This window comes from Neoarius graeffei, chromosome 6 (genome assembly GCF_027579695.1).
Source record: "Neoarius graeffei isolate fNeoGra1 chromosome 6, fNeoGra1.pri, whole genome shotgun sequence".
NCBI lineage: Eukaryota > Metazoa > Chordata > Actinopteri > Siluriformes > Ariidae > Neoarius > Neoarius graeffei.
The window spans coordinates 92,421,079-92,444,902 of record NC_083574.1 but is presented as its reverse complement, the minus strand read 5'-3'; the positions used below and the strand labels follow the sequence as shown (position 1 = coordinate 92,444,902).

At 40.4% G+C, this 23,824-nt stretch overlaps 2 protein-coding genes across 2 annotated transcripts; both read right to left on the bottom strand.

Annotated features, from left to right (window-relative positions):
- Positions 1–5,975: 5,975 nt before the first annotated feature.
- Positions 5,976–9,555, bottom strand: LOC132887581 (extracellular calcium-sensing receptor-like). The gene is made up of 6 exons (XM_060923045.1): positions 9,465–9,555; positions 9,298–9,392; positions 8,412–9,224; positions 8,110–8,337; positions 7,861–7,984; positions 5,976–6,883 (listed from the first exon to the last, which is right to left on the bottom strand). Exons 1-6 carry the CDS (start codon positions 9,553–9,555, stop codon positions 5,976–5,978), a joined length of 2,259 nt encoding a protein of 752 aa, XP_060779028.1.
- An 11,411-nt stretch (positions 9,556–20,966) lies between these two features.
- LOC132888427 (extracellular calcium-sensing receptor-like) lies at positions 20,967–23,551 on the bottom strand. Its single transcript, XM_060924477.1, has 4 exons — positions 23,390–23,551; positions 22,201–22,428; positions 21,995–22,118; positions 20,967–21,874 (listed from the first exon to the last, which is right to left on the bottom strand). Exons 1-4 carry the CDS (start codon positions 23,549–23,551, stop codon positions 20,967–20,969), a joined length of 1,422 nt encoding a protein of 473 aa, XP_060780460.1.
- Positions 23,552–23,824: the final 273 nt, after the last annotated feature.

The window sequence follows — 23,824 nt, the reverse complement described above, 5'->3', positions numbered from 1 at the left end:
GTCCGGGTTTGAGCCCCGTGGCTGGCGAGGGCCTTTCTGTGTGGAGTTTGCATGTTCTCCCCGTGTCCACGTGGGTTTCCTCCGGGTGCTCCGGTTTCCCCCACAGTCCAAAGACATGCAGGTTATGTTAACTGGTGACTCTAAATTGACCGTACCGTAGGTGTGAATGTGAGTGTAAATGGTTGTCTGTGTCTATGTGTCGGCCCTGTGATGACCTGGCGACTTGTCCAGGGTGTACCCCGCCTTTCGCCCGTAGTCAGCTGGGATAGGCTCCAGCTTGCCTGCGACCCTGTAGAACAGGATAAAGCGGCTAGAGATAATGAGATGAGATGAGATGTCTCTAGGGGAGCATTGGTATATTCTTACCTTGCTGTCTGTTTCACCACATCTCAATAAGTTCAGAGCCCAGTCCCTTCAGGGTTTTTAACAATAGCGGCTTGATGGTAGAGGGCACTAAGACACCGCCCCACCTGAGAGCGGTGAAACCGCAGCCTTTAAACCAGGCATGTCCGTATACTAACATCACTCTCTCCTAAAAGCCTCCAGCTTCTTTCTGTACCCCAGATGGGTAGATTCTGCAGGATCCTCTCCTTCTTTTGAGGCTCAGGGTGTGTGCCACATCAAAGTTTTAATCTTGTCAGACCAATTCATTGGTAGTTTGGAAATCATCACCAGGAGCCCTTGCCTCACCATGTCTTTAGTGGCCTTAGCTGCCAAGTACATGCATGTCCCCTCCTTATAAAATACCCTCAGCTTGGCCAGGAATGGAGTTTGGAAACAAAGTTTACTCTCTCTCAATACTCTTTTTGCCTCTGCATACTCCTGATGCTTCCTGAGTACCTTGTGAGTGTACTCGTGGTCTAATATTACTTTTCTCTCATGGTGCGTGAATCCTTTTTACTGCCACGCCAACTTGAAAACTTCCTCTTTGGTTTTGAAACTTGAGAATTTGACCACTATGGACCTTGGGGGGGACTCGGGAGGCAGCTTTGGTGCACTCTCTCAATCCAGAGCTCAGTGGAAGCGGGAATGTCTAGCTTCTCTCTCAGCAAATTTTCCACAAACACTGCCATTGTTGGGGAATTATCCTCGTCTCCTTCTGTTATACCGTGGAGTCTTATGTTTTCCCATCTCAACTGCCCTTCTTGGTCCATGAGCCTGGCCTCAAGTTTCTCCTGTACTTTTAGCACCTCCAATACAACTTCTCCCACCACCTGTACTCTTTCTTCTGCTTCTGTGATACAATTTTCCACCTCGACAACTCTTCTGTTTGCAGTCTTAATATCTTCTTTAATTTCCCAGAGAATATCTCCATTTTCCTGCCGAAAGTCCCTTAATTCCTGTAGTATCTTCTGTAGGTTAGCCATAGCTTCACTTTCCTGCAGCAGTAAATTATCAGACTCAAAATGGCTGCTGTTGCTCGCTTCGTCTGCAGACTTTTCTTTCCCTGGAGTCTTAACGAGTTATTTAACATGTGCTGCATTATTCCATTTCCCCCTTTCTATATCTTCAATGCCTTAATCTCGCATAACTTTGACCAGATTAAACCTCAGAAAGTCAGCTTTTTGGAGCCAGGGTCGCAGAGCTCCAAAGTTAGACTGTTACCATCATAGCCACTTGACCAGAAGTCCTGGGATGCTCTTTTTATATCCAATCATGTTACTGACCTGTTGCCAATTAACCAAATTAGTTTTTTTAGCATTACACAACTTTTTCCTTCTTTTGTTGCCCCTGTCCCAACTTTTCTGAAACCTGTTGCTGACATCAAATTCAAAATGCGCATATATTGGAAAAAAATAACCCAAAACAATTTCTCAGTTCCAAAATTTGATACAGTGGTGCTTGAAAGTTTGTGAACCCTTTAGAATTTTCTATATTTCTGCATAAATATGATCTAAAACATCATCAGATTTTCACACAAGTCCTTAAAGTAGATAAAGAGAACCCAGTTAAACAAATGAGAGAAAAATATTATGTTTGGTTATTTATTTATTGAGGAAAATGATCCAATATTACATACCTCTGAGTGGCAAAATTATGTGAACCTTTGCTTTCAGTATCTGGTGTGACCCCCTTGTTTAGCAATAACTGCAACTAAACATTTCCGGTAACTATTGATTAGTCCTGCACACCGGCTTGGAGGAATTTTAGCCAATTCCTCCATACAGAACAGCTTCAACTCTGGGATGTTGGTGGGTTTCCTCACATGAACTGCTCGCTTCAGGTCCTTCCACAACATTTAGTTTGGATTAAGGTCAGGACTTTGAACTGGCCATTCCAAAACATTAACTTTATTCTTCTTTAATCATTCTTTCATAGAACAACTTGTGTGCTTAGGGTCATTGTCTTGCTGCATGACCCACCTTCTCTCGAGATTCAATTCATGGACAGATGTCCTGACATTTTCCTTTAGAATTCACTGGTATAATTCAGAATTCATTGTTCCATCAATGATGGCAAGCCGTCCTGGCCCAGATGCAGCAAAACAGGCCCAAACCATGATACATCCACCGCCATGTTTCACAGATGGGATAAGGTTCTTATGCTGGAATGCAGTGTTTTCCTTTCTCCAAACATAACACTTCTCATTTAAACTAAAAAAGTTCTATTTTGGTCTCATCTGTCCACAAAACATTTTTTTTTTTCAGTAGCCTTCTGGCTTGTCCACATGATCTTTAGCAAACTGCAGATGAGCAGCAATGTTCTTTTTGGAGAGCAGCGGCTTTCTCCTTGCAACCCTGTCATGCACACCATTGTTGTTCAGTGTTCTCCTGATGGTGGACTCATGAACATTAACATTAGCCAATGTGAGAGAGGCCTTCAGTTGCTTAGATGTTACTCTGGGGTCCTTTGTGACCTCGCCGACTATTACATGCCTTGCTCTTGGAGTGATCTTTGTTGGTCGACCACTCCTGAGGAGGGTAATAATGATCTTGAATTTCTTCCATTTGTACACAGTCTGTCTGACTGTGGACTGGCAGAGTCCATACTCTTTAAAGATGGTTTTGTAACCTTTTCCAGCCTGATGAACATCAACAATGCTTTTTTCTGAGTTCCTCAGAAATCTCCTTCGTTCGTACCATGATACACTTCCACAAACGTGTTGTGAAGATCAGACTTTGATAGATCCCTGTTCTTTAAATAAAACAGAGTGCCCACTCACACCTGATTGTCATCCCATTGATTAAAAACACCTGACTCTAATTTCACCTTCAAATTAACTGCTAATCCTGGAGGTTCACATACTTTTGCCACTCACAGATATGTAATATTGGATCATTTTCGTCAATAAATAAATGCCCAAGTATAATATTTTTGTCTCATTTGTTTAACTGGGTTCTCTTTATCTACTTTTATGACTTGTTTGAAAATCTGATGATGTTTTATGCAGAAATATAGAAAATTCTAAAGGGTTCACAAACTTTCAAGCACCACTGTATATTGTCTTTGTACTATTTTCAATTAAATATAGGGTTTCCATGATTTGAAAATCTTCACATTCTGTTTTTATTTCTGTTTTACACAGTGTCCCAACTTCTTTAGAATTAGGGTTGTAAAATCATGACAAAAAAGGGAAGGATAAGTTCCAATCAGGAAGTGAATGTGGGTGTCTCTGTCATCGTTTCCAAACTCAGTTTTCACACGTTTACGCTAAAACACTAGCCTGGAATTTTCAAATTAAAATGAGGCCAGCAGGATTTCAAAAAAGTCTCCATTTTGGGGGTTCTAAAACTTCTTAGAAATGTGGATGTGAGGTATAAACAAAGCACACATGATGTGTTTTAAATTGAAAGCGTATTAGTGTGGACATAGCCACCGAAGAGTGAAATCAAAAACAAGAAGACTGAAAAACAGTTTGTACCCACATGCCATCAGGCTTTTGAATGATTCATGCCCACTGCCCCTTCCCTCAACCCTGCAGACACATCTTGCCCTCTGATCACAAGAGGTGCTAAGACTACGTTCAGACTGCACCCTGAAATGACCCATATCCGATTTTTTTGCCCATATGCGACCTGTATCCGATTTGTTATTGACAATCTGAACGACACAGATCCGATTTTTTCACATGCGACCCAGGCCGCTTGGATATGTGGTCCTAAAGCCGATGCATATCCGATATTTTCACATGTGACTGCAGTCTGACCGGACAGGTCACATTCATGCGACCTACACGTCATCAACAAGAGACAAACGTCACTATTCTGCATTGGCTAATCCCGCCTCTTTGGTGGAAAACAACAACATTTGTACAGTTTTCAGAATTTAAATAGACTTTTATAGAATTGATCAAGCTAATGGTGGATTGGGTAGGGACCTGGATGTTTATCTGTTAGCCTGATTAAATAAAACAGTTTCTATAACTGATTTATAACTTAAACCATCCTGTATTACAAGATTATAAGATTGTTCTGGAAATTTCCAGTAATTTGACACCTTCGGTCTCATTACTCTGCTGCCCACATTAATCAGATTATTGTGTGAGTTCCGCCACCGCCACAAAAACCACATCGCCAGGTCTCGCCTCATCTCCACAGCAAACTGCACTGGTGTTTATGCACCTTGAGCCAGCGCTGAGAGAAGTTGCAGAATTCAGCTGGCTATAAACAATCTAAATAAATATTTATAAAAATGTAGAAAAAGTTTATTAATATGACAAAATAAATATGTGCAAATTATTAAGCCTGAATTAAGAGTTTGGTAATACAGCGGCCGTATCCCAAATGACTGCCTACTGAAGCTCGAGTGCACTATATGGAGTTTAAAAATCCATTACTTCCTAGTAACATGTAGTGCACTTATATAGAAATTAGAGAGACATTTAGGAGTCAACCCTCGTTACCAGGCTACACGTTTTCATTTCAGTTCAGAAACAAAAACACACACGAGACCTCACACTTTAACACTAACCAGATAATTAAACAAACAAACAAAAAAAAAGAAATCATTAAACTTGAAGAGTGCGCTTTTTTTTGTTTACGTATTACGTAGATGTGCTTATTACGTGTCAATTTGCGCATGCGGGACACTTTTGGGTCGTTTTCCGTTCATATTGGAGCTCGCATACAAGTCTCATATAATTGGTAATGTGAACGGCCTAACAAAAAAATCGGATTTCACAACAAATCGGATATGGGTCGTTTCAGGTTGCAGTCTGAACGTAGTGTAAGATGCACCCCAACCTGCTCTCTCTTGCACGCATGTGCACACACACACACACACACACACACAAATGTACATTGGTCAATACTGACAGTCTTCATAGCTGCACATACCTGACAGTCTTCCCCAGGGAAAAGGAAAATTCAAAATAAGATGTCTTCTTTGTCCAACCAGTTTCTCTTAAAAAACACTGAGCTCTATTGAACATCAATGTAAGGTTTTGACCATTTTCACATACAGTACACCTTAAATTCAACTGTTGAGAAATAGCCTTCCTCTCATCTCAGCCCAATCCCAATTTAAGATCTTAAAATTCTGTTTGCTCTCTCTCTCTCTCTCTCTCTCTCTCTCACACTCACTCCACTGATTTTTATTGGTCTGAAATAATCAGCTCTTGAGATATTGGTGAGATCCTAAACAAACCTTGAATGGCTTAAAAATGAGCAAGCACAAAATCACATTTTTCTGAGTGATCAAATTTAAGTCTTAATGTGGACCTGGTTACTGACAGACAAAGAGACATTTCATTTAAAGACCATGGGAAATCACAAAAAGAAAAAGCTTAAAGCTGTAATCACATCTATTCATTGGTTATGTGATTATACAGTACTTCTTACGCTAACCATTAACTAGATGCAAATGGTGCTGAGGATACAAGAAAAAGGTAACAGTTTATTTATTGCAGTTACTAAAATTTTACATTTTTATGCTAATGCATTTTAAAGGTATTAATTCAGGTGAGATCATCTCTATTACATAGGTTACTGTATATAATTTAACCACATCATGTTAACAGTATCGAAAAAGATCAATCACTTTGGAGGTGCTTTACCCATCATTTCCTTTTTAGTATTTTTCTCTGGTTTCAGGATGATTATATAAAACTTTGGAACAAATATGCAGATCAGTAAACCAAAGCTTGATGCTAAAATGGCAAATATCTCTACAGCTACAGTGAATTTTCCAGGAGAGCTGACATAAGCAGGAATAAATGTGATCCAAACTGCACAGAATATGAGGATGCTGAATGTAATGAATTTGGCTTCATTGAAATTGTCAGGCAGCTTCCGGGCCAGAAATGCCAAAATAAAACAAAAAAGAGCCAGGAGTCCGATATAACCCAGCACGGCCCAGAAACCTACAGCTGAACCCACATTACATTCTAATATGACCTTTTCCTTGTAGTATTTCATATTTTTGTAGGGAAAGGGAGGGGATATTGTTAACCAAAGTATACAAATAATGACCTGTACAAGAGTGAAGGCAAGTACACTGAGTCTCTGCTGTAGAGGCCCAAACCATTTCATAATATTACTTCCTGGAAGTGTTGCCCTGAAGGCCATTAACACCACTACTGTTTTCCCCAGAACACAGGAGATACAGAGAACAAACGTGATCCCAAATGCTGTGTGGCGCAACATACAGGACCACTCAGAGGGCTGACCAATGAATGTAAGTGAACAGAGGAAACAGAGAGTAAGTGAGAATAGCAGCAAGAAACTGAGTTCAGAATTATTTGCTCTAACAACTGGTGTGTCCTTGTGCTTAAAGAAAATTACAGCAATGCAGATGGTGAAAGATACTCCTAACAAAGAAAATGAGACAAGAATGATCCCCATTATTTCCTCAAATGACAGGAATTCCACCAGTTTTAAGACACAGGTGTCTTTCCTGTGATTAGACCACAGTTCAGGAGGGCACTTCATACAAGCTATAGAATCTATCAAAAGAGAAAATGAATAGCAGTTCAGCGATTTGCAATTCTATTGTGTTTATTATCCCCCCATATATATATATATATATATATATATATATATATATATATATATATATATATATATATATATATATACAGGGTGCGATTTGTCAAAAAACCAGAAGGGGGGATGGTTTTTTTTTTAATCATGAAACGTCACAAAATTAAGGTAACAATAGGCTAACAGCTCAATAACATCCGATGATATCAAATGAATAACACTAAATGAAAACGAACACATCTTCCTATCTCTCTGACTAAATACACGAACACTAACACACAACAAAGTTCGCATTGCTTGTCGCGTTGCTGTGATGTTTCTCTCCCTCCGGATTAAATGGACAGTGACTCGAAAATCACTAAAATACATGAATACTAAATGAACAGTTTGCTCTGATGGCGTAGTTCATGTGGCCTTTTCTGCTTTCCCGTCGGTGCGCTATCCGCCGTGTTTCGCCCTTCTTTAATCCACATTTCTGCGAATTTCTCAGCAGGGAAGGAACGCACATCTGGCCCATTGACAGCGAGGAAAAGAAGGCTGTCAGTGTGGATACATTCATTCTGTTGCGCTCATCAATAAGGATGTGATTCATGGCGCTAAATCCACGTTCACACTCTGGATATTGTTATTATCTACAATGTATCTATTTGCTGGGGACGTTCGTGAACATCAAAGCTGCCACTTCAGGTCATTTTGAAAGTGAGTGCAATGTAGACCATAGAAAACTGTGTCACAACATGCCTGTCATGTCAACTTTTTTTTTGGTTTGTTTGTTTTATTGATGGGGTTGTCCCTGAGGATTTTTTTTCAGCAGAGATAAAAACCAGAGGGGGGGATGATCCCCACCATCCCCCCCCCCAGCAAATCGCACCCAGTATATATATATATATATTTTTTTAAACTTATGTGCATCATTGAAACTAACCATTATTAATTATACCTGTTATATTACTAATTTCCCCCTCTGCACATGGTATACAGTCAAAACAGCAGATTGGCCTTCCTTTCTGCACAGCCTTCCTTGTGCCTAGGGGACAACTTGGACTACACACAGATACCGGCACCTGAAAACACACACACACATACACACACACACACACACACACACACACACACACACTTAGACCACATATATATATACATAAAATCATAAAATCTATGCATATAGATAGTAATTTTTGTAATTTACCTGTGCTTTGTTGTTGGCCCAGGCTATACTGATGTTGCCAAATGACAGCTGAAGGTGTGTTTGCAAAGAGCCATCATAGAAGCCCACTTTCACAAATACAATTTTACCATTTTTACCTTGTTGCCAATTCAGCAGTTCATACCTTGCAGCAGGATCTCCATTTTCATCAAAGAATACATCCTCTCCAGCTGTAGTTGTAAAATGGAGTTTCTTCAGCTCATTGACTACCTAAATAAACATTGCAAATTCTTCCATCAAACATATTTTTCACAATTTTCATGATGCTATATTATTATGCTTACCTGCCATGGTTTGTTATCTGTTCTGTTTGCACATGAAATATGACCTTCTTGCCCACTGACCCTCTTTGAACAGTTATATATGTTATGCAGGGCATAAGCCACAGCATAAACAGCCTTGTAAACATTATTTGCAATTCGTAATTCTGAGACATCTGTATAAATATTTTGAAATTGACTGAGACTTTCATTTCCTTTGCACATTTGTTTCATTTCAGCATTTTCTTGTGTGGGAAGCTTACATTCAAATATTGTCTCCCACAACTCTTTGTAAATAGATGCATCAGAAGCTGGATTAAGCTTAGTCAAAAATTGCCCGAGGCCCTTAATTTGAGCTTTTGGCATAGAAAAACCCATGGATCCTATCAGGAGATTCTGCCATTGCACAATGGCTGGGTTTATATCAGAAATCCAGGACTCACTACCAATCCACTGAAACCCAGTCAAGTTCTGTAAAGCCATTTCTTGTAAAAGAATCCCAAGGTCAGTATATGAGAGAAAAGCGACAATGACTTTGGAGGTTGAATGCTTGATAGTCTCAATCACTTTCAGAATTTTTTCTCTGGGGTCTGTCCTGAAGAATGCTTTGGAATACTCAACACAGATTCCCTCTTCTTTGGCTGCAATGATGAATTCGTTTATGCCATTGTTCCCATAGTCATTATCACTGCATACAGCTCCTACCCATGTCCAGCCAAAATGTCTGACCAACTTAGCCAAAGCTCTACTCTGGTAATAATCACTGGGAATAGTTCTGAAGAAAGATGGGTATTTCTTCCTGTCACTTAAGCATGCACATGTTGCAAAGTGACTGACCTGTAATACATAGATTTCAAAACCATGTCATAAAATTAAGTAGTTTTTCAACAGATTAAAGAAGAGGCCTTACCACAGGTATGTGCAAAGGTCCCACAGTAGCAGCAATAGCAACAGTGGGTGTGGAGGATGTTTGTCCTATGATTGCTTGAACTGTGTCAGGTTTAGAGCAAGACATTACAGATGTATTTTCTTCATTTCCATTAACCAAGGACAATGAGGCTCTTGTGGCCATTTCGAGAGATCCACATGAATCATAGATTTTATAACCCAATTTAACCCCAGGAAGAATATCAGTTCTGTTATTGATTTCCTCAATGGCAAATACCATTGTTTGTGCATTCTGTGACTCATGGAGGTTTAAACTACAGGACCAAGAAAATGAAACTACATATGTTTTTAATGAAGACAACAAGTTCCAGTGCAGTAGTATGTTTATAAATGGTATAAGGCAAATTATTTCAGAAAATGCTTCTGTGCTTTTTAAATGTATAGGTTATGAACTACTGTTATAATTCCACTTACTAAATTCAACCAAATTAAAAATTCATGCCCACCCAATGTCCCCTTACCTTCTGCATTTTGGTTGCCAAGGTCCAGATGTAAAGACATGTGTTGTCTGGTTCCATCTCGCATGTAAGGAAAAGATACCACCAATCATTACATCCCCATCTTTGCTGAGTTGAGGAGGATTGGGCAAGCCTAGTAAGCTGCAGTGTGGATCAGCTGCTCTCACCTGTGTGAAAAAAAGCCATGTGTGCAAGAGCCTCATTCTCATCCCTCCTTAAACAAATCATCCCTGTTTTGGCCTTTATATAACACTTTGGCTCCCAAATTGACTAGACCCTTGGGTGTATGTTGTGCACTGCATTACCTCAATATTGTAACATTTTTCACCCATTTTTTTTAAACAAATTCTTGTTGCCATACAAATCTATGTTTTGATAATATAGGTCTCTTTTAGTCATGCATTTCTTTGTGTGTATATTGTCCACTTTATTAGGAACACGTACATCTGCTCATTCATGCAGTTATCCAATCAGCCAATCATGTGGCACCAGCACAATGTAAAAATCATGCAGATACAGGTCAAGAGCTTCAGGTCATTATTACATCAAACACCAGTTTGGGTGAAAAATTTGATCTCTGTGTCTTTAATTGTCGCTTCTTTGTTGGTGCCTGATTTGCTAGTGTATTTCAGACATTTCTGATCACTTTGGATTTTCACACACAACATTCTTTAGAGTTAACACAGAATGGAGTAGGGAAAAAAGAAAGACAGGAAGAAAGAAAGAATAAAAATAAGAAACAAACAAACAAACAAACAAACAAAAAACGTTCTCTGATTGGATGGCCTGTCAGTCAAAACACCTTGTTAATGAGATAACTCAGTGGAGAATGATCAGACTGGTTTGAGCTGACAGAAAGACTGTAGTAACTCAAATAAACACTCTTTACAAGAATATAGAAAAACAACTCAGAATGCAAATCACATCCATTAAACAAGGTGGATGGATGACAATTCTAAACACCATATCATGTTCTACTCCTCTCACCCAAGAACAAGAATCTGAGGCTATCTTGGGAATAGACTCACTGTCACTAGATAGGTGAAGACTGGAAAAAGGCTCCAGGATAAATAAGGGGGTCTTTCTAAACCTCCTGGTTCCCTATTTGCCAAACCCAAAACATAAGTCTCAAAACCAGTACTCTTAGCATTTGACTTTTTTCAGGCTATATAATTAACTATAAAATGACCAACTTTACAGCAAAAAAACATGAATCTCATAAGGACAAACCATTGATTGTTCTGTTGGTTAAATGGTGCTCTCAGGTTTTCCAGGGGCACTAATATCCAGTCACATTGACACTTTATTACAACCCAGTGACAACTTAGAGTATGTTGGTAATGGAAAGTCCCTTTTATCCCCTATGCCATATCTGGTGGCCCAATCAGCAGCAAGACCTTCACTTCATCATATGTACCTATAATTGATCAGTCACAGATGGGGGGGGGGGAACAAACCCAGCACACTACAAGAAGAACAGAAACAGCAACATGAACACACCAACATAGTGCATGAGGAAAATAAGGGAAAAGAGAACTGTCAAAAGTACTATGCTGTCCCAGGATATAACAACATTCCTGAACCTCCTCATTTTTTTTTTTTTATGTCTGACTCTAAAATGGATGAAATTACAATATTTTTATCAATCTAAAAAAATATGGCATAGTGAAATGTCATCAAGAGATCTTGTAAATGTATGAGTCAATACACCTCATGAGTTGCACCTTGGGTTAAATGGGGTAAGTAAATAAGTAAGCAAGTTTATCTCATCTCATCTCTCATTATCTCTAGCCGCTTTATCCTGTTCTACAGGGTCGCAGGCAAGCTGGAGCCTATCCCAGCTGACTTCGGGCGAAAGGCGGGGTACACCCTGGACAAGTCGCCAGGTCATCACAGGGCTGACACATAGGCACAGACAACCATTCACACTCACATTCACACCTACGGTCAATTTAGAGTCACCAGTTAACATAACCTGCATGTCTTTGGACTGTGGGGGAAACCAGAGCACCCGGAGGAAACCCACGCGGACACGGGGAGAACATGCAAACTCCACACAGAAAGGCCCTCGTCGGCCACAGGGCTCGAACCCGGACCTTCTTGCTGTGAGGCGACAGCACTAACCACTACACCACCGTGCCGCAGCAAGTTTATAGTTCTTCTAATTCAAAAGAAGGCTGAGTATTGAATGAAATACTGAAAATATTGAATGAAAATGAAATTGGGGTGGCACAGTGGTTTTGGGTGGTATGGCGATCTAGCGGTTAGCACTAATCAGACACAGTCTCATTGCTTAAGTCTAGGCTGAAAACATATCTGTTTAGTCAAGCCTTTTGTTAATGATGTTTATGAGGTAAAGGTGTAGATCTGGAGGGTCCTCAGACATAGAGTGTTTTGGTAAACTGGGACGTATGGATGCTGTCAGTCCCCCACTCACTTGCTCACTCGAGTTTGTTGATGGTGTAGTGGCTGGCTGCTTTATGTCCCAGGGCTCCCTCATGCCTGTGTTACTTTCTAGCTCCCCCCTTTTAGTTATGCTGTCATAGTTAGTTTTGCCGGAAACCCTGCTTGTACTTAGCACAAAATGTATACTGTTCCTACTTATTCAGGTGACATTGGGCATACCTAACAACCTGTGTTTTCTCCCCCCCCCCCCCCCCCCCCCATCTGTCCCTCTGAGTTACATGTCAATCCTGAGATTGAGATGCTGACCTCTTCTGCTCCTCGGACCTGACTGATCCTTCCTGATGTCCTATGCCTGGTTGGAGTCTCATCACATTGCTCCTGTGGAGGATGGCCCCATATGGACAGTTGAAAGTCACACTTGGAAGATGCTCTGGACACTTACACTAATGCTTTTATGGCTGAGGACTACAGTTGACTTGCTAATTTTAGGACTGCAGTTGTCATGAACAGTTTTGCACTCAAGTTTCCATCAATGAAGAGATATAACATCAATGAAACTGACTTCATGTTAAAAGTGTTAATATTATCGTCATGTTGTCTGTTGTTGCCCAAAAGGGTTCCCTTTTTGAGTCTGGTTCCTCTCGAGGTTTCTTCCTCATGTCGTCTGAGGGAGTTTTTCCTTGCCACCATCGCTACAGGCTTGCTCATTGGGGATAGATTAGGATAAAATTAGCTCATGTTTTAAATCATTCAAATTATGTAAAGCTGCTTTGCGACAATGTTTATTGTTAAAAACACTATACAAATAAACTTGACTTGATGACTGTTGCCTCACAGCAAGAAAGATCCAGGTTTGAATGCCATGGCTGATGGGAGCCTTTCTGTGTGGTGTTTGCATGTTCTCCCCATGTCTGTGTGGGTTTCCTCCAGGTGCTCCACTTTCCCCCATGGTTCAAAGACTTACAGATTAGATTAAAAAAAATACCCAGCCACTGGGGTTGCACAAGCCAGTGCATACTTAGTGCCAGTCCCAAGCCCAGAACGATTGAGGAGGGTTGCATCAAGATGGGCAGCCGGTGTAAAAAATCTATGCTAAATCAAAGGGGTTGAAACTCGATTGAGGCTTTGCCTTGTATTCTTACCTGTCACAAACTATGGCAAATCAAATACAGTTTCTCCTAAGTCAGCATCTCATCATTATCTCTAGCCACTTTATCCTGTTCTACAGGGTCGCAGGCAAGCTGGAGCCTATCCCAGCTGACTGCGGGCAAAAGGCAGGGTACACCCTGGACAAGTCGCCAGGTCATCACAGGGCTGACGCATAGACACAGACAAGCATTCACACTCATGATCAATTTAGAGTCACCAGTTAACCTAACCTGCATGTCTTTGGACTGTGGGGGAAACTGGAGCACCTGGAGGAAACCCACGCGGACACGGGGAGAACATGCAAACTCCTCACAGAAAGGCCCTCGCCGGCCACGGGGCTTGAACCTAGACCTTCTTGCTGTGAGGTGACAGTGCTAACCACTACACCACCGTGCCGCCATGTCCAAAACTCAAAAATCAAAATTAAAGTTAAAATTAAAGTTTCCCAGTAGTAGGCTAAATGAAAACACTGTAACCCCAACAGGGCAACAACAACATGAATCCTCCAAAATGATGCACCTCGCCATGACAAAACATGACCCACTTATAGACCATCACTCGTTATCTCTGGGTCATCCTTATCATCATCATCATCATCATCATCATCAACAACATTATCATCATCAACTATATTACATATATTTAATGCCAAATATAAATAGAACAATTTATGCTTGCCTATGTGGTATTCTCTTCTTTTCAGAACAATAACATGAAGACAGATCTCTTACATCTAAAGCGCTAATGGTTAATGAACTCATTACTGATCAGGAGTTTAATGTACTTTGTTTAACTGAAACATGGATTAAGCCAAATTAATATATAGCATTAAATGAAGCGAGTCCTCCTGGATACAGCTATATACACCAGCCTTGTCTAACTGGCAGAGGAGGAGGCATTGCGGTTATTTATAATGATTATCTAGGTGTAACACAAAAACCTGGTTATAAATTTAATACATTTGAAGTTCTTCATACTCATATAATGTATGTAGTCTCGAAACATAAGTCTACCCAGGTAATTCCGTTACTCATTATTTACAGGCCCCCAGGGCCATATTCTGAGTTTCTTTCTGAATTTGCAGAGTTTATCTCAGATCTGATTATTTCCTTAGACAAAGCTTTAGTTGTCGGAGATTTTAATATTCACTTCAGTAACCCAGAAGACCCTTGGAAAACAGCATCTGTGTCCATTTTAGATTCAGTAGGGATTAATCAGAAGGTCATAGGGCCGACCCATAATGGTGGTCACACCCTTGATCTAATACTAACATTCGGGTTAAACGTAGAAAATATAGTCATACTTCCACAGTCTGAAGTTATCTCAGATCATTATCTAATCTCATTCAAACTATGTCTGAGTAATCATAAATGCACCTCACCACACTACTGTATTAAACATACATTCACGTCAACTACTGCACAGAGCTTTATAAATGATCTCCCAGAGTTATCAACTTTGATTGGGTCACTGTCAGCCCCTGCAGAACTTGATCAGGCAACTGAATGCTTAGAGTCAACATTCCGCCATACCTTAGATAATGTAGCTCCTCTTAAAAGGAAAATAGTCAGAGACAAAAAATTAGCACCCTGGTATAATGATGACACTCACACATTAAAACAGACCAATCAAAAATTGGAACGTAAATGGTGTCAAACAAAATTGGTAGTGTTCAAATTAGCATGGAAGGAGAGGTTCCTGAAGTATAGAAAAGCTCTTAATGCTGCTAGATCAACATATCTCTCCTCCCTAATAGAAGATAACAAAAATAATCCTAAATTCATATTTAATACTGTAGCAAAATTAACCAGGAATAAGTCCACTATAGACACATGCATATCTGTAGTATGTAGTAGCAACGATTTCATGAATTTTTTTAATGACAAAATTGAGAATATCTGACAAAAAATTCAAACTACTAATTTAAGGTCAATGACCCTGTAGTTAACAATATAACTGTATCAGATCATCAATTAGAATGTTTTACTCCCCTAAAAGAAACTGAATTACTTTCATTAATCTCGGCATCAAAAGCCTCAACTTGTGTACTAGATCCCTTACCTGCAAGTCTATTCAAACAGATAATACCTGAAGTAATTAAACCGCTTCTAAAAATAATAAATTATTCTCTTACAATTGGCTATATACCCAAATCCTTTAAACTAGCAGTTATCAAACCCCTGATTAAAAAAACTTGACCTTGATCCCTGTCAGCTGTCCAATTATCGGCCAATATCAAACCTCCCCTTCATCTCCAAGATCCTTGAAAAAGCTGTGGCACAGCAGTTATGCTCATATTTACATAGGAATTACATCCATGAAATGTATCAGTTAGGATCCAGACCTCATCATAGCACAGAGACAGCTTTGGTTAAAGTAGTAAATGACCTACTGTTGGCGTCTGATCAGGGCTGTGTCTCGCTGTTTGTGTTGCTTGACCTTAGTGCAGCATTTGATACCATTGATCATTCCATCCTTCTGGATAGACTAGAAAATGTTGTGGGAGTTAAGGGAACAGCCCTCTCCTGGCTCAGGTCTTATTTAACTGATTGCTATCAGTATATTGATGCAAATGGTGATAATTCTAGATGTACTGAGGTAAAGTTTGGTGTTCCACAAGTTTCTGTCTTGGGTCCACTGCTTTTTTCTTTATATATGTTACCTCTGGGTGATATTATTTGTAAACATTGTATTAGTTTCCACTGTTATGCTGATGACACACAGTTGTATGTTTCTGCAAAACCTGATGAGAGACACCAGCTTAATAGAATTGAGGAATGTGTAAAGGACATAAGACACTGGATGCTTATTAATTTCCTTCTGCTTAACTCTGACAAGACTGAAGTACTTGTACTAGGACCACATGCAGCTAGAAGTAAGTTTTCTGATTACACAGTAACTCTGGATGGCCTTTCTGTTTCTTCACATGCAGCAGTAAAAGACCTTGGCGTGATTATTGACCCCAGTCTTTCATTCAAAACTCACATTGATAACATTACCCAGATAGCTTTCTTTCATCTCAGAAATATTGCTAAGATAAGAAATTTAATGTTGCTACATGACGCGGAAAAACTAGTTCATGCTTTCGTTACCTCCAGGTTGGATTATTGTAATGCCTTACTGTCTGGATGTTACAGTAAGTGCATAAACAAGCTCCAGTTAGTTCAAAATGCAGCAGCAAGAGTCCTTACTAGAACTAGAAAATATGACCACATCACCCCTGTCTTATCCACACTGCACTGGCTCCCAGTCAAATTTCATATTGATTATAAAGTACTTCTATTGACCTTTAAAGCGCTGAATGGTCTCGCACCACAGTACCTGAGTGAACTTCTGCTCCTCTATGACCCACCACGCCTACTTAGATCAAAAGGTGCAGGCTACCTGCTGGTACCTCATATAGTGAAGGCTACATCAGGGGGCAGAGCCTTTTCTTACAAAGCCCCACAGTTATGGAACAGCCTTCCAAGTAGTGTTCGGGAATCAGACACAGTCTCAGCGTTTAAGTCTAGGCTGAAAACATATCTGTTTAATCAAGCCTTTTGTTAATGGTGTTTATGAGGTAAAGGTGTAGATCTGGAGGGTCCTCAGACATAGTGTTTTGGTAAAGTGGGATGTATGGATGCTGTCAGTCCCCACTCACTTGCTCACTCAAGTTTGTTGACGGTGTAGTGGCTGGCTGCTTTATGTCCCGGGGCTCCCTCATGCCTGTGTTACCTTCTGGCTCTCCCCTTTTAGTTATGCTGTCATAGTTAGTTGCTGGAGTTCCTGCTTGTACTCAGTGCAATACGTATACTCTTCCTACTTATTCAGGTGACATTGGACATACCTAACAGCCTGTGTTTTTACTCCCCCCCCCCCAAATCTGTCCCTCTGAGTTACATGTCGGTCCTGGGATCGAGATGCTGACCTCTTCTGCTCCTTGGACCTGCCTGATCCATCCTGGTGCCCTGTGTCTGGTTGGAGTCTCATCGCATTGCTCCTGTGGAAAGCGGCCCCATGTGGGCAGTTGGGGGTCGTGCCTGGAGGACACTCTGAACTCTTGTAGTGGTGCTTTTGTGGCTTGGGACTGCAGTTGACTTGCTGACTTTCGGACTGCAGTTGACTTGCTGACTTTAGGACTGCAGCTGACTTGCTGACTTTGGGACGATGGTTGTCGTGAACAGGTTTGCACTTGGGTTTCCATCAGTGAGGGGTTTATAGCATCAACGAAGCTGACTTTGTTAGGACTGTTAATGTTATAGTCATGTTGTCTGTTGTTGCCTGGATGGGGATGAGTTCCCTTTTGAGTCTGGTTCCTCTCAAGGTTTCTTCCTTGTGTCGTCTGAGGAAGGTTTTCCTTGCCACTGTTGCCACAGGCGTGCTCATTGGGGATAGATTAGGGATAAAATTAGGTCATATTTTAAGTCGTTCAAATTCTGTAAAGCTGCCTTGCGACAATGTTTATTCTTAAAAGCGCTATACAAATAAACTTGACTTGACTTGCCCTCAACCTGTCATGGCAGTCCAGGTGGTCAGTGCTATTTACTTTGGCACACTAGATGATCTGGTCAATTGCATGCAGAGTGGGGAAAAGAAGTTAGATAGGGTCTGGATGAAAAAAAGGAGTTTTGATTAACATGTGGTGTTATGATGGCCTATTGTCCCATCCCACAAGAATTGGACCTCTTAATCCAAGTGTGTGGAACTCTATTGATTGGCATGAAGTTGAATTGCAAAGAGAATGGGGACATTAATCTATGGTTTATTTTTGAATTTGGACTTTATAAGAAGGGATCCTTCAGTGTACTAGATAAAGGATCTATGTAAACTTTCCTAGAGTGATTGTTGGACCCTCTTATGTCCCAATCATACTTTACACAAAATGGAGGGTTAAAGTAGATGATAGAAGAGCAACTCAGTTCTCTTTAGGGCAGCATGGTAGTGTAGTGGTTAGAAGGTTCTGGAGCCGAACCCCATGGCAGATGGGGACATTTTTGTGTGGAGTTTGCATGTTCTTCCCATGTCTGTATGGGTTTCCTCTGGGTGCTCTGGTTATCCCCACAGTTCAAAGACATGCAGATTAGGTAAAAGTACCCAGCCACAGGGGTTGCACAAGCCAGTGCATACTTAAGGCCAATTTATGCTGACAACCCAGTCCTTGCAGATGGCGTCGCAGATAGCGTCTGCGAAGCCCCCCCCCCCTTCGCAGATGCTCTGCGCGCACCTCCCAAAAATTGTGACCACCGCAGACAGCGTCGCAGACAAGAGGGCTCTGATTGGTCCACTCTACATCCACTGTACACGCACTTCTGCTTCCCTACTTTCCCGGTTTGGTTTGTTTTCATGACCGCCATTTTTAAAAACACAAGCGAAGATGGAGCAGCACGAAGAGCGGTTGATCGAGGAAGTGAGGAAGTATGTACATCTATAAGACTCCAGTTCTAGTCATTATAAGTAACTGGAGGATAAACACTCCACTAACCACACCCACTAACTACTAGCGATTTCGCGACTTCGTGCCCCCTTGCGTTGTGGCGGTGAATAACATCGTGCACGCCTATTACTCCCCGCTCAACGATAAATTACAACTGTCTGCGAAAAGCTATCTGCGAAAGCCTTGTCACAAGAGCATGCAGAGCCCTTTAGGGCCAGACCCAAGCCCAGAAAGATTGAGGAGGGTTGCATCAGGAAGGGCATCTGGTATAAAAAAAATCGATGCCAAAGGGGTTGAAAATCAATGGGACTGTATTCTTCTCCTGTCACAAATTATGTGATCTATGTGACAAATCATCTCATCTCATTATCTCGAGCCACTTTATCCTGTTCTACAAGGTCGCAGGCAAGCTGGAGCCTATCCCAACTGACTACGGGCGAAAGGCGGGGTACACCCTGGACAAGTCGCCAGTTCATCACAGGGCTGATACATAGACACAGACAACCATTCACACTCACACCTACGGTCAATTTAGAGTCACCAGTTAACCTAACCTACATGTCTTTGGACTGTGGGAGAAACCGGAGCACCCAGAGGAAACCCACGCGGACATGGGGAGAACATGCAAACTCCACACAGAAAGGCCCTCGCCGGCCATGGGGCTCAAACCCGGACCTTCTTGCTGTGAGGCGACAGCGCTAACCACTACACCACCGTGCCGCCACTGTGACAAATCAAATAAATTAAAATAAACAATCTAAAGGAATGATTTGTACTAAAAAATAAAATAAAGCAAGGTGATGGGAAAAGAAAGCTCATAAGCAGAAAGCAAGAGAGGTTGTAAAGAATTGTGTGCTTTCAGCCAAAGAGCCCCCACCCTGCGAGGCAGAGAAAACACCACCACCAAAGGAGGAAAACCAGATGGAGGTGAGAGAGACAATGAAGGAAGGAAGATCATCCTTTTAAGGCAATGGGGCAAGGTGCTTGATGACAGAATACAGATGCAGTGGTTACATCAGCAGGTTTATCAGATGCTGCAAATGCTGCAGGAGATACATGTTCATGGAAGCGAGTCAAAGGACTTAGACGCTGTGACAGAGATTGTGTAAAAGTAAATGGAAGGAGAGTGATGATACTCAACAGGTGTATGTGTAGATATAATCATGAGATGAATATACTTATTGAATATGTTTGTAATGCTTGTGTGTCTGGGAAGCTGTGACAGGCCTAGCAAGGTGGCAGTTGATCAAGTGTGCTCTTGATAGATGCAAACAGCTTCATAAGAGGCTGGCAACTGACAGGCCAATTGGCCTACAGGCCATGAGTCTAAAAAGAAAATATATGTGGTTATTGTCTTTACTTGCTCTTAAATATATAAAGTATAGAATGTCCCAGAAAAAGTGTGATTACATTTCTGTTCTTGTATTCATTGTAGATTAGCTTCTCATTGTCTCTGCTAATAATATGAGAATTGCAGCCCATCTTTGATAACTTTTGAGACAATTTTATGTTTTTTTTTTAATTTTCTTGTTATTACAAGTTACTTTGTATTCTTAATTAAAATAAACTGAAATGCCTAGAGAGCATGATTTCTATTTTATCTCTGGCTTGAGTTTGTTTTTTCTTGGGACAAAGACCTCACAACATGGGCTTTCTATAGGATGTAAAAGTATAAATAGGTGCCTAAACATTTATTTCTGTAACAAAGCTTCTCTTTTTGTGCTGTAGCTATTTTATAACTGTGAATCAATCTGAAAACATACAATTTAGGATTTCTCAGTGCATATCTTGCATGGGTACAGCAACTTTGATCGAAGATAGGCATTTGACAGTGTATTTATAGATGTGATGTATGGAAATCTGTGCTGGTTGAGATATCCTCTATTTCAGAGATTATGGTATAAGAAAGCCATAGGCCTCATTATGGCCTAAGCTGTTGACAAATATAAGAAAAGGAACATGGTGGCGGTGTGTGTGTGTGTGGGGGGGGGGTGTTTATTAGGTAATTATATTTCTTACACTAACCACTAACTATATGCAAATGGTGCTGCAGAGTCAAGGAAAAGATAACCATTTATTTACTGCAGTTATTGAAATTGTACATTTTATGCTAATACATTTTAAAGGCATTAGTTCAGATGAGAACATAGGTTATATAATTTACTGTAACCACATCATGTTAACAGTATCGACAAAGATTAATCATTTTGCAGGTGCTTTACCCATCATTTCCTTTTTAGTATTTTTCTCTGGTTTCAGGATGATTATATAAAACTTTGGAACAAATATGCAGATCAGTAAACCAAAGCTTGATGCTAAAATGGCAAATATCTCTACAGCTACAGTGAATTTTCCAGGAGAGCTGACATAAGCAGGAATAAAAGTGATCCAAACTGCACAGAATATGAGTATGCTGAATGTGATAAATTTGGCTTCATTGAAATTGTCAGGCAGCTTCCGGGCCAGAAAAGCCAAAATAAAACAAAAAAGAGCCAGGAGTCCGATATAACCCAGGACAGCCCAGAAACCTATAGTTGAGCCTACATTACATTCTAATGTGATCTTTTCCTTGTAGTATTTCATATTTTTGTAGGGAAAGGGAGGGGATATTGTTAACCAAAGTACACAAATAATGACCTGTACAAGAGTGAAGGCAAGTACACTGAGTCTCTGCTGTAGAGGCCCAAACCATTTCATAATATTACTTCCTGGAAGTGTTGCCCTGAAGGCCATTAACACCACTACTGTTTTCCCCAGAACACAGGAGATGCAGAGAACAAAGGTGATCCCAAATGCTGTGTGGCGCAACATACAGGACCACTCAGAGGGCTGACCAATAAATGTAAGTGAACAGAGGAAACAGAGAGTGAGTGAGAATAGCAGCAAGAAACTGAGTTCAGAATTATTTGCTCTGACAATTGGTGTGTCCTTGTGTTTAAAAAAAATTACAGCAATGCAGATGGTGAAAGATACTCCTAACAAAGAAAATGAGACAAGAATGATCCCCATTATTTCCTCAAATGACAGGAATTCCACCAGTTTTAAGACACAGGTATCTTTTCTATCATTAGACCACAGTTCAGGTGGGCACTTGATACAAGTTATAGAATCTATAAAAAGAGAAAATGAAGAGTAGCTTAGCCATTCGCAATTCCATTGTTTATTAACCTAATAAAACTTCATTTTTGAAACTTGCATGCATCACTGAAGCTAACCACTGTTCATTATACCTGTTTTATTACTAATTTCCCCCTCTGCACATGGTATACAGTCAAAACAGCAGATTGGCCTTCCTTTCTGTACAGCCTTCCTTGTGCCCAGGGGACAACTTGGACTACACACAGACACTGGCACCTGAAAACCACTTTATTATATATACAATATTCTGAAATGTAAATTGCAAATATTATCTGTGCATGTAAATATTGTAATTTACCTGTACTTTGTTGTGGGCCCAGGTGATACTGATGTTGGTAAATGACAGCTGGAGGTGTTTTTGCAAAGAGCCATCATAGAAGCCCACTTTAACAAACAATATTTTACCATCTTTACCTTGTTGCCAATTCAGCAGTTCATACCTTGCTGCTGGGTCACCGTTTTCATCAAAGAATACATCTTCTCCAGCTGTAGTTGTGAAATGGAGTTTCTTCAACTCATTGACTACCTAAAAAAGCATTGCAAACTCTTCCATCAAAGATATTAGTACATAATTTTCACTATGCTATCTTGTAATACTTACCTGCCATGGTCTTTTATCTGTTATGTCTGCACATGAAATATGACCTTCTTGGCCACTGTCCTTCTTTGAACAGTAATATATATTATGCAGGGCATAAGCCACAGCATAAACAGCCTTGTAAACATTATTTGCAATTCGTAATTCTGAGACGTCTGTATAAATATTTTGAAATTGACTGAGACTTTCATTACCTTTGCACATTTGTTTTATTTCAGCATTTTCTTGTGTGGGAAGCTTACATTCAAATATTGTCTCCCACATCTCTTTGTAAATAGATGCATCAGAAGCTGGATTAAGCTTGGTCAGAAATTGCCCTAGGCCCTTAATTTGAGCTTTTGGGATAGCAAAACCCATGGATCCTATCAGAAGATGCTGCCATTGGGCATAATCTGGGTTTATATCAGAAATCCAGGACTCACTACCAATCCACTGAAACCCAGTCAAGTTCTGCAAGGCCATTTCCTTCAGAAGAATCCCAAGGTCATAATATGAGACAAATGCTACAATGACTTTGGAGGTTGAACGCTTGATAGTCTCAATCACTTTCAGAATTTTTTCTCTGGGGTCCGTCCTGAAGAATGCTTTGGAATACTCAACACAGATTCCCTCTTCTTTGGCTGCAATGATGAATTCGTTTATGCCATTGTTCCCATAGTCATTATCACTGCATACAGCCCCTACCCATGTCCAGCCAAAATACCCGACCAACTTAGCCAAAGCTCTGCTCTGGTAATAATCACTGGGAATAGTTCTGAAGAAAGATGGGTATTTCTTCCTGTCACTTAAGCATGCACATGTTGCAAAGTGACTTACCTGCAATACATAGATTTCAAAACCACGTCATAAAATTAAATAGGTTTTCAACAGATAAAAGAAAAGGCCTTACCACAGGTATGTGCAAAGGTCCCACAGTAGCAGCAATAGCAACAGTTGATGTGGAGGATGTTTCTCCTATGATTGCTTGAACTGTGTCAGGTTTAGAGCAAGACATTACAGATGCATTTTCTCCATTTCCATTAACCAAGGACAATGAGGCTCTTGTGGCCATTTCGAGAGATCCACATGAATCATAGATTTTAAAACCCAATTTAACCCCAGGAAGAATATCGGTTCTGTTATTGATTTCCTCAATGGCAAATACCATTGTTTGTGCATTCTGTGACTCATGGAGGTTTAAACTACAGGACCAAGAAAACGAAACTACATTTATTTTTAATTAACACCATAAGTTCCAATGCAGTAGCAGGTTTATAATGGTGTAAGGCAAATGATTTGAGAAATACTTCTGTGCTTTTTAAATGATAAGTTTATGAATTACTGT

Excerpts from the sequence above, each read along its gene's own strand:
- LOC132887581 (XM_060923045.1), bottom strand. The coding sequence starts at position 9,555 with ATGGTATTTGCCATTGAGGAAATCAATAACAGAACTGATATTCTTCCT. Across the intron at positions 9,393-9,464 it reads CTATGATTCATGTGGATCTC|CTAAACCTGACACAGTTCAA; the intron begins TCGAAATGGCCA and ends TAATGTCTTGCT. Across the intron at positions 8,338-8,411 it reads CAGATAACAAACCATGGCAG|GTAGTCAATGAGCTGAAGAA; the intron begins GTAAGCATAATA and ends ATGTTTATTTAG.
- LOC132888427 (XM_060924477.1), bottom strand. The coding sequence starts at position 23,551 with ATGGCCACAAGAGCCTCATTGTCCTTGGTTAATGGAAATGGAGAAAAT. Across the intron at positions 22,429-23,389 it reads GACCTTTGCACATACCTGTG|GTAGTCAATGAGTTGAAGAA; the intron begins GTAAGGCCTTTT and ends ATGCTTTTTTAG. Across the intron at positions 22,119-22,200 it reads GGGCCCACAACAAAGTACAG|GTGCCAGTGTCTGTGTGTAG; the intron begins GTAAATTACAAT and ends AGTGGTTTTCAG.